General features: G+C 40.5%; 1 protein-coding gene across 1 annotated transcript in view; it reads left to right on the top strand.

The window, feature by feature from the left end:
• The first annotated feature begins 2,257 nt into the window (after window positions 1-2,257).
• Window positions 2,258-10,977, top strand: part of SUSD1 (sushi domain containing 1) — a 45,191-nt gene continuing 36,471 nt past the window's right edge. Inside the window, exons 1-6 of the mRNA XM_084304640.1 lie at window positions 2,258-2,471; window positions 4,193-4,321; window positions 5,532-5,687; window positions 6,365-6,517; window positions 7,065-7,241; window positions 9,446-9,625. Coding sequence (XP_084160766.1) covers window positions 2,375-2,471; window positions 4,193-4,321; window positions 5,532-5,687; window positions 6,365-6,517; window positions 7,065-7,241; window positions 9,446-9,625 — 892 coding nt within the window. The 5' untranslated portion in view covers window positions 2,258-2,374. The remainder of the gene's footprint in view (window positions 2,472-4,192; window positions 4,322-5,531; window positions 5,688-6,364; window positions 6,518-7,064; window positions 7,242-9,445; window positions 9,626-10,977) is intronic.

The raw sequence follows: 10,977 nt of genomic DNA, 5'->3' as shown, positions 1-10,977 counted from the left end.
TCTTATCACAAAGAAGAGAAATGGAAGCAAATACTGGTACAGTTGCCTGCCGGGTAGTAAGATGTAATGCTGTTAGGGTCAAGAGAAATATTAACATTACAAACTAGATCTTTTAACTTTGACAGGGAAAAGATTAAAAATCTCATGCTCTCTGGAGCAGAAATTATGTATCTTCTCCTGTACTTTCATGAGACAGATTTTTGTACTAAATATGCTAAATTTGCCCAAGCTGTATGGATCAGCATATTGTGACACTGATCTACCTTACTCTCCTGAATCTTTGTCTTTGTAAATAAAGTAACTCAGCACCTTGGCAGGTGACCACAGACCAAATGTGATCTGCGATTTTTTTCAGTATCTGATTCACTTCTGGATCCAGATTAAAAAGACTGTTGGGAGTCTGTTGTGGACAGGACAGAGACTTACCATTTTAACTACAAGCTAAATTGAAACTTGGATTCCCATTTTCAGATTACAAACAGAACAAAGTACTGGAATAGATTGCATGTGAATGCTGTGAATCCAACATCACCGTCATGGTAAAGATCAGGATAGACAAGAATGTCAAGAATCATTTCATATAGTCAAGCTTGTGTTAGAGCAGAAAAATGGATTAGATGACCTAACATCCTTTTGACCCTTATTTCTTATGATTGTGCTTTGAATGTAAATATATAAACAACATAGATGTAATTAAAGTAGCCTTGATTATTTTGTTCTGAAGTGTCTTAAACTAATCAGCAAACAAGTTTTTTTTTTCCAGTCTAGGTCTTGTATTTTCTTCAACCAATACATTTCCTTGTAACTTTCTTCAGAGAATGTTTATATGTTATATTTTTAATTTATTCTCTTTGTTAATATAATAATACTTCTCTCTTTACTGTGTAAAGTGTTTATAATTCTTAGAGGTTGCTGCTACTACTCTTTATGAAAGGAACAGTAGAAACTGAAGTGCCAGAGGATTTGTATCTTGGTCAGCTACTAAGGGAGAGGAAAAGATGTCATTTGCAAAACATTTCCAATACACTGAGCGGAACATCTCCTCTCCGAATCACTTCTTATAGTGATAAACTACTTACCACCACTGCAAATGTGTGCCTTCAGCTCTAGTAGCTTACGAAATGTGTGGTACCAGCATCTATAGCATGTTGTTCTAAAAGCAGGATCACTTGTAAGGCCTTTGGCCAATGCCAGGAAATCAAGTCACTTTGTGTCCTGGTTGAGATAACTAAGGGTAGCAGAAACTGGTTAAAAATGTATGCATACTTAAGCTGACAGAACAGTAATTGGGGATATAGGAAGTGATCACCTTATATAAATAAAAACAAAATAATAAAACTGGTAGTTTTATGAAACTGGATTTTATTTCCATTGAAATCAGATGCACAGTTTGGTCTCTGTTGTTGTAACACAGCAGATGCAGCAGTGAAAGATGAGTTTATGTTACTTAAACTCAGTCTTGATGGCGGGCCTGACTGCCTTAGTGGCATCAATGCAAAGCCAACACAGCGCATGAGGAAACTCCTTCAGGAAGCTCATTAGAGTGCATAAATGTTGCCTAAACCTGTCTTTGTAAGGCTTCCCACTTCTTCTCCTTGGCACTGGTGAAGTGCCAAGCGGTGATGAGCGTTAGGAGAATTATTGGTCATACACCAGAAACTGCTTCAGGCAGCATGGCTGGTGTTGATTACAAACATCATCTGGGGACAGTGCTGTACGCCGAGGAAGGCCTACAAGGGGAAAAGCTCTCCTCAATTCCAAGTACAGGTGTATCCTTCACAATAAATTTATGGCACCTGATGTGCCGGTGCCCCAAGAGCTGTCGCAGCCACCGCTCCCCACAGGCCGCCATCACCCAGGGCGCGGTGCCGCCATTTTGTGCCCCCCTGTGTGGGGCTCGCAAGGGGGCTCCATGGCAGGCGGGGGCATGGCGGGGCTGGCAGCCGGGGCGAGCTGTGAGCATCCCGAGGCGTTGCACCCCATTCCCCCTAGCCATAAACAACCCCTTCCCTGCGCTTCCCCGAAGGCTGGCCACCACCACGCAGCCCTTATCAGCGCTGCCACCCGCCCGCCTGGGGCAGAGGCGGCGTCCTGGGGAAGGAAGGGGTTGTGCCAGCGAAGAGAAAAAAAAAAAAAAATATATATATATATATATATATATAATAAAAAGAAGAAGAAGAAAAAAAAAAGTTTTGTGGGCAAGGGCTCTTCGGCGGGAGGGAGGAAAGGGGCCTGCCCGAGGGGAAGGCCGGGGGAGGCGATAAGGGTCGGCCGCCCCCGGGGCAGGCGCTGGGGCAGCGCGGCGGCGGCCGGCGGGGGGGATGCGGAGGCGCCGGGGCCGCGCCGCACTGAGGGGCTCGGAGGCGGCGGGGACATGAGCCTGGGGGGCGGCCGAGCCCCGGGGCTGCTGCTGGTGGTCCTGGCGCTGCTCCTGGTGCTGGTCCTGGCTCCCTGTGCGGGGCGGCGGCGGGGTAAGTGCGGCCCGGCTCCCTGTGCCGCCGTCCCGCAGCCGAAGCCGCCGGGAAGGGCGAGGAGGGGACGGGAGGGGAGGGTTTGGGGACCCGCAGTGGTGTCCCCGCGGTGTCCCCGGGGTGGTGGCACCCTCCGAGGGGTCGTGGCGTCGAGCAGGTGCCGTGCTGTGGGTTTGGGGCTCGGGTCCTGCGGGGACGGTGCCCTCAGGAGGGCTCCCGGGGCTTGTGGTGCCCCACAGAGAGACCCTGGGGGCTGCGGAGGGGAGTGGGGCTGAGGCTTCGTCTCTTAGAGGTAAGGAGGTGGAAACACCAAAAAAAAAAAACAACAAAAAAAAAAGCTTTTTTTTTTTTTTTTTTTATCTCCCGGAGCAGCAATCTGAGGAAGACACTCCCATTTCTTATCAGAAGATTGAAGCGCCACGAGGGAGTTCTTGCCGTGGCTGTTTTTGAGGGTGGCTTTCCTAATCGATGTTGGCTGCCCTGAGGTGCTGACAGGTTTTTGTTTTCTGTTCTCGCCAGGAGCACAAACAGAAAAGTGCCTGCAGGAGCTGGGAAACGAAAACACTGCGCACGTGGACAGGGCAGCTGCCCTTCTGATAAATTTGGGGCAGAAAGAAAGCTAGCTAAGAGACTTCAGCTGCCTTCTCCTTCCAGTCATGCTTATGTATTTGGAAACTATGTAGAAACACACGGTTTCTTGTCAGAGGTGTAACATACGCTGGGAGATTTGTGTTTTGTAACAACCACACCATCCGTCTCAGTCCTGGCTGTCTTAGAAAAGTAAAAGGTCCCTATTGCTGCGACCAGCGTGCTGAAACAGTATCAACCTCTGCACTGTGTGTTACTTTTAAGAAACGTAAAACAGGTATAAACACATATAGACTTTCTGTTTGCGCTCAAACCAGCCGTTCTGAGGTTTGTTGCTTGGAAAGTGAGTGCACGTCTGAAGATAACGGGAACAACTTAGCAAAAACAAAACAAACAAACAAAAACAACAAAAAGCAGAAATTCACATAATGCACAAAAAGTGTGAATAGAAATTGGGGAGTATGTTCTTATATTATGCTAGTTTCATGAATGTTTACAGCCTTATCAAGGTATGTAACTTAGGTACTGTGTGATAAGCTGCTAAATTACTAGTAAGATAAATTAATTTCTAAGATGATTTTAATAAAGTCACTGCTGTGCTAGCAGCATTCTCAACATCATTTTTATGAATAGCTTATATAACATATACATATGGATGATGTAAGTAGACCAACAGGTAGCCCAAACATCCATGTGTAAGTAAGAGGAAAAAAAAAAAAAAAAAAAGATGGAACAAACGAGGAAAAAGAAAAGAAAACCAAAAAAGGGGAATGAATAGAGCTATTCGTTACATGTCACATAAGCTCTGCTAACAACTGTCACGAAAAGCTGGTTGGTTTGTTGTGAAAGAATAGATGGAGAAAACTGTCCAGTATAGATATTTTATTTATATATATATATATATATATATGTTTGTTTGTTTGTTTTTGGTGAGGCTGAATAATATGGCTATGGTTTTCCTGCCTGTTAGAAAGTGAGGTAGAAGGAGATAGGATTTTGTTCTATGTCTTCTGATCAGGATTTTACCTCCACTTCAAATTCTGTACCACTTACCCACAGCAGACCAACTTTATGTTTTGTTTTTTTTTTTTTTTGTTGTTTGTTTTAACTGTTTATTTTTGTTCTTAAAGCAGTTGTGAACCGATCAGTTCCAGATGTTTGTGCGACTTGCCACATTCATGCTACATGTCATCAAATTGAAGGAAAAAGTGTCTGTATCTGTAACTATGGATTTGTGGGGAATGGAAGAACCCATTGTCAAGGTAGGCTGTGTGTTAGTAAAATGGTAGGAAATTGTATATTCTTAAAATGTCCTTTCTTGGGCAGTATCACTGAATTCTTCAAAACACAATAAGAAATTTCTGATTTCGTGACAGAAATTCCAAAACATGGAATATGTGTGGATTGTTTTTTTTGTGTGCACGTGTTTTCTTTTTCTTTTTAATGGCCAGCCGTGAGCAGTACTTCACATGTACTGAATGTAAGTATTGTTTTGTACTCAGATTTTGAGTTATTATTCAGTTTCTAGTCTATAATGAAGAATTGTAAATTCATTTTGTCTCAGAAAATGTGGGCTTTTATCAAACATTTGCTTTCAATATGCAGTGTATTGGAATGGGTTATTTAATAATCTTTTATCCAAGCTTCTAAACAAAAAAAAGTTGGTTCCACTTCAATATTCTTCTCAATCATTGTTTCAATCATTGTGAACTGAGAACTAGACAATAAAGCTGACAATTAAAATTAGCATTCTTCACTGATTTTTTTCCAGTTATTTCAGGTTACAGAACAAATAAAAATTAGCTTTATAAGCTGAAGGTCTATTCATAATAACAGTGTGCCTATATACACAGATTTCTTAATTGTAAATACCTTACAGGAAGAGTGTTGTTTAGCACTTTTCCATGGCTGTAATTTATATCCTCCTTTTAGTACTATCTCATACATGCCAAATCAGTGTGTGAATCAGAGGCTGACATCAAATAATGTGTCTGAGTGAATGTAATATCTTACCACTGCTTAGAGGGGAAGGTCCTCAACCTCTGATACCTTCCACTCTGTCTCTTCCCCTTCTCCACAAGCACTGACACCCACTGGGCACAGTTATCTCATTAAGCTGCTTATTTTGCCATGTTAATTCTCTGCCCATTTTGTGAGTGGAGGAAGGTCAGCCCAAGTTCCACAAGTGCTGCAGACAGCGCACGCTGGAAGGAAGCAGAGAGAAGAGCAGTCCTTCTGATTTCAACAGCCCTTAGGTCAATTTGAGCTGTGTCCCGAAACTTCATTCACAGTTTCAATCAGGGACAACAACCTCTATTGGTCTAAATACTCCATTTTTCAAGCGGTGTTCACCTCACAATTAACCCTGAAAGAAAAACAACAAGGGGAAGTCTGATTGCATAAGGATGAGCGAGATGAGGTGGGTATTCTAATTCTGAATATCTCTCTGATGTGTTTTAAATCTGCTTGTAGATAAAGACGAATGCCAGATAGGAGCCAACAAGATCTGTGGAAATCACACACTGTGTCATAACACGCATGGAAGTTTTTACTGTGTTTGCCTCGATGGATACCGGGCCTCTAACAACAACAAGACATTTATTCCCAACGATGGCACGAACTGTACAGGTAGACACACAAGGAATCCTGATCACCAGGAATCCAGAACTTCACTTCCTACTGCACAAGACTTTCTTGTCATTTTAGAACTTACTTCCTGACACTGTGTCAGAGTACTTTTGGCTGTGTGATGCAAACACTTACTTGACATCTAACAGCTATGAATTGGTTCAGTTGTTCATTCTTTATTCTGCTACTCTAAATTACTGCTTCAAAGTCACACTCAGTCAATAATATCTCCAGAAAAAGAATCTGGGATTAAGAAAATAAGATGATACTTATCTTTCCCTCTGGAATGTCCTTGTCTTGTTTAATGCAGGATATTAGTCTGCTCCTTGTTAAGTTCATGGGCTGTTGTGATTAAGATATTTGCAGCAATTGAATTTTTCTGGAAAGAAAAATGTATTTGAAAGAAATGTATTTGAAACTATTTTTCAGGTAAAAAACAAACAAACAAACAAACAAAAATAACATTTAAAAGACAGCTAGCTACAAAATTCTGAGAGTCTCCTCCTTCCAGATGCTTGAGCACCAGGCATGATAAGCTCCTTTGTTTCCCGGAAGAGCAAACAGGAGTTACATAGAACTCTTCAGGGAATGCTGTAGTTGTTTTGAAGTTGGGTGCTATGGTAATTAATTTTTAAAAATCTGGCATGACGTGCATATATTTTTCTCTGAACTTTTAGATATAGATGAATGTGAGGAGTCTGGGTTCTGTGGTCACAACGCAAGATGTGTAAATACTGAAGGAAGCTACAAGTGTTATTGCAATGATGGTTATAAATTAGAAAGTGGAGCACACTCCTTTCATCCAGATGGGAACAAAGATTCCTGCCAAGGTGAGAGTCCTCAGATGCTGTGTGTGCGAGCAGATAACACTGAATCTGACTTGATCTGGTAGTACCTGCCATGACTGTGCTTTTAAGCAGCAGGACAGAAGCCCTCTCCACTGTCGTGTGATTATGTTTTTCTTCTTCTTGTGTTCAACTTTCTCCAGTAATACCGAGATGTTAGAGTCACCATGGGATGTGATTGCTGCAGACTCTCGGCAGTCATTCAGAGGTGCAGCGTCAGAGAAGTTTAATAGTGCCATAAAGGTGACATAGTTAGTTTCTGAGCAGGGAGGCAATGTGGCATAATCCACTTGCCTGTGTAATCACACTGCTCGAAGGGAAAGGAAGAGAGGATAAATAGCTTGAGAGAAAGGTCAAGTGAGTAAAACAAGCCTAGGGGAGAGGAATAATAAAATAATAATTTACCCATCTGTTACATACTTTGCCACCTGCATGAATAAACTGCACTGTTTATCTTGCTGTATCTTGCTCTTACAGTGGCTGTTTGTTGTGATTTTTGTGCTGTGAAGGCTCTTAACCCAATCTTTTGCAGAAATTAGATGTGGCTCCCCTCCTGAAATGGAGCACGGCTACATTGTAGGAAACTACAGCTTGGTACCAGGCAGTACGGTTCATTATGAATGTGAAGAAGGGTTTTACAGCGATGAGGGAAAGCTCTCATACTGCACTGCAAACGAAGCTTGGGAACCTGCCACTTTGCGCTGTAAAGGTGAGAGGAGCTTTTGTCGTTTTAAATCTTTCATGAATTCTCTGCTAAAGGGGTATGTGGATGGCACAGTGTGTTTGTGAAAGGCAGTAGAGATAGTTTAAATAAAAAAGGGGGAGGGGAAGGTTATTGAACCTATTTTCATATTCAGTAGATTCTGAATTTGAGTGTACTTCAAAGTCAATATACCATTTGCAGCATCAACAATGAACTACTGTTTCTGTCAGGATTCTTTACAAAGGTCTTTTACAAGAGCAGGTTTGTTTTCTAGTAATTGTACAGTAAAATCATGCCACCTCTTTTTGTTACTGTAAGGGCAATATCAATACTGGCCCTTGCATTTTTACAGCATGTTCTTGTGACTGTGAGCTGAGGCCTAGCAAACATCTAGACTGCTCTAGCAATTTGTGGGAAAGGCCACCGAGTTGGAAGGTGTCAGTGACCTTTCAGGCAAAGACACGATTTCTCTGACAGCTTCTACAGGGGAGAGGAAGATTGTCATCCTGAAAATGATCAATGAGAGAAGAGAGTGGTCTACAGGTCTTCCCTGCTTGCTTTATTTTTACAGAGTGGACAGAATGTAGTATTTATGCAACTGTGCATGAATAAGGAAAAGGAGGGTGTCTGGAAAAAGTGAAATATTAAACAGCACTAGAAAATTCATGAGAGAGAAAAGGTTAAAGGATTTAATATTAAATTATTAGTAGCCCTTACTGCTAAGTAACAAAATGCATTGACATGGAAAATAAATTAATTGAAATGATATTTTCCCCCAAATAAGGACAATGAATTAAAAAACAAAAAGGAAGTGCCCAAAGTCTTGAAAGGTCCCTAAATGAAGCTTGTGGAATATAGCTCTTGTGATTTATTGATAATGTGTTTTTTTTTTTTTTTTTTATAAATATTTTTCATTGGTATTCTGATCACGTTATTTTTTGAATTCCTGCAGTCAAACAGTAGGTCAGGCTGGAGTTTCTGAGCACACTTCCAGTTGTTAAATGAAATAAAACACCTCAAAACCCAGGAAACAACCCATGGGTCTGAAATGACAAACTATTTCCCCTTTGTATTGCAAGCTCTTTTCCTGCATTTCAAGTAGAACTTCTCTTTTTGTAAAACCAGCATGCATGATTTTTTTTTTCTTTTCTTTATATCAGCACCTTAAGCTCTGACAGTTTCTCTGATGTGTCTTTATCACAGCTAACTGAAGATCTCTCCTGGCCAGGTGTAATGCTGTCTTGTTCAGCAAAATCAAGAAGTTTGTCTTCTGTCCTCCTTCCTATGCTAATTTAGGAGTTTATTTTAGGTGATGATAAAATTGATCATTGATGCTAGGCCAAACTTGGTAAGGTGTCTGACCTCACATTAAGACAATGAAAGTGGCACATACCCCTTTTTTGATTTAAATATATGTAAAACGTATCTTCTAAGAGCACAGCTTCCCTCAAATATTAATAACAAAAATTTGAGGTGAAAGGTCAGTTTTCTGGGAAGTTGTGTTGTGTGTGGAGAGGCGTAGTTAAACTGTTGAATAATGGTGTTTTGTCACGCTAACATGAAAGCCTTTTAGACAGTTGCTTACTTAAGAAAAATGGACATGGTAGCAAACGTACTGCTTTTGACTTCTTGTTTTGTGCATTTGTAAATGCCAACTTACTGTGTTTGTGAACAGAGCAGCTGTTAATTGCAGTGTTTTGAACATCATGTAGACTCTTGCTTTAAGAAGAAGCTTCTGTCTCACGTGTTGCAACCTTTTTATGGCTTTGCATTTCTCTGGTCTCTGTGCACTTTTAAAAATTTCAGTTCCTAAAGAGTTTCTGCTTGTCTGCCTCCCTCTGACTCACTGCAAATGGTGTCGAATCAGAAGACCACCCTTAATCTGGTTGGCAACAGCAGGAGATTCATAAGTATAGTAAAAACCCAGGGCATTATCTTTGTATTAGCAGCCAGGTTGAGGAAAGAGTCAGAGACTTGCATGACATGCTGAGAGGAACAGCAAACAGAACTCACTCAGTTTGGAAGCAGCTCTGGAGTAGATGCAGTTCTGTCAGCTGCAGTGGGAGTGGCGCAGAGGACTTGAGGGAGATTTGGATGACTGCAGGAGAAGAGAATTAATGGATAACAGTAAAATAACCTGATAAACGTGACTGCAGCCATCGTTACTTCTGGACAGAACGGTTCATTTTCCTCTTATGTCTTCTCCATAGGTGTGGATTGTGGGGATCCACCTTCTATCCTAAATGCACGTCCAGCATCTGCAGGGAAGACCACATATGGAAGTAAAGTTACTTACAATTGTGTTCATGGTTATTTTATTGCAAGTGGCAATCAGACTGCAGTCTGCAATGCCAACGGACGGTGGGATGGTGCTGATTTGGTATGCAAAGGTAAATCAAATCTGCCTATGTATTAATTAGGATAGATGCTGTTTCAGCCATCACTATAAATAGCAGTCACACAGTCATCAGTTAGAGACACCGTCTGTGGGAGTATGGTTTATATGGTCTTGTGGCATATGAAGTACAATCACAAAACAACAGCCATATTTTGAGCAGTTGTTAATCTGTGTTGTTAATGAAGTTGCAATAATTCTTGAATATTAACATTCTCAGGACAAAAGCTACATTTTCAGTATTGTTTGCATGTTAGACATTGGGATTTCCATGAGATGAAAATTCAGCCAAAACTGCTGCTATTTTCCTAGCTTAGTATCTATTCTATGGTCAAAGCCACTCCTCAGAAATGGAATCATTATTAGCAGCTAGCCTCTCCTTAAAATTCCAGTACATCTTCCAGTTGCTGACTAAGATTGCTGAACCGTGCTGTTGTTACTTGACATAACTCATAAATCCCTTCTGTTTTTGAAATTTGGAAGAATGTAGCCTAACAAGTTCCTTGTTAAGAAAGAAAAGTAACAGAAAGTAACATTAAAAAAAAAAAAAAAAAGTGCTTTACCCAGCAAAATTTCTAGTGTATGGTTACTATTGAGCTAATATTAATGACTATGTGACCTGGGGTTAAGTACAGTCTTTAGTCAGTTTTCACACTGACACGACTTCAGCATTCCATTTGCAGGACAATTAATGTCTCATCAGCTCAGTCTCATGAGGCCAAGTCTTCTGTCCAGTGCAATTAAATATAGTCTTTTTTTTTTTTTTTTTTTTTTTTTTTTAATGATGTTTCAGCCACTCTCTACTATTAAAATCTTCTTAATATTCTGGTTTAGGGTTACCACTTCAAATAAAAGGTTGTCTGTGTTACACATATACGTACTTCTGCATTTCTGCTTTTCAGCCTTGATTACTGGATAGCTATAGGCAGAGAGCTGTAGTTAAGGAGCAGTCATTTTTGTATCTCATCACATACTGTTCTCCTATATGTTAAGCATTCTACACATGTAAATTAGTTATTCTAAAGCTTTTTTCTGATGTTTAGTAAACTGATACACATATTCAGACACATTGACATATGGAAAAGTACGTAGTCATTATGGTAGATGTATTCCACACTGCAATACATACGATTAACTTTTACTCTACAGTCTTCATTTTTTACTTCATTTTCCTTTTTTCTGAAGTAGAATTTCAGAATCGCTTAAGGTCAGTGATTGAAGATGTTTAAAAGCCTTGTGTTCTGTGTTTAAGCTCTAGTGAAGATAAGATTTTAATTCTTACATAGTTTACTTTTCATAAATGAAGCAATGCAGAACTAGGTTTTAAGGTTCCTTATTAATTAGAAA

Source organism: Netta rufina (assembly GCF_964035555.1).
Source record: "Netta rufina genome assembly, chromosome: Z".
NCBI lineage: Eukaryota > Metazoa > Chordata > Aves > Anseriformes > Anatidae > Netta > Netta rufina.
Note: the sequence above shows the minus strand (reverse complement) of the source record. Positions and strands in the feature narration are given on the sequence as shown.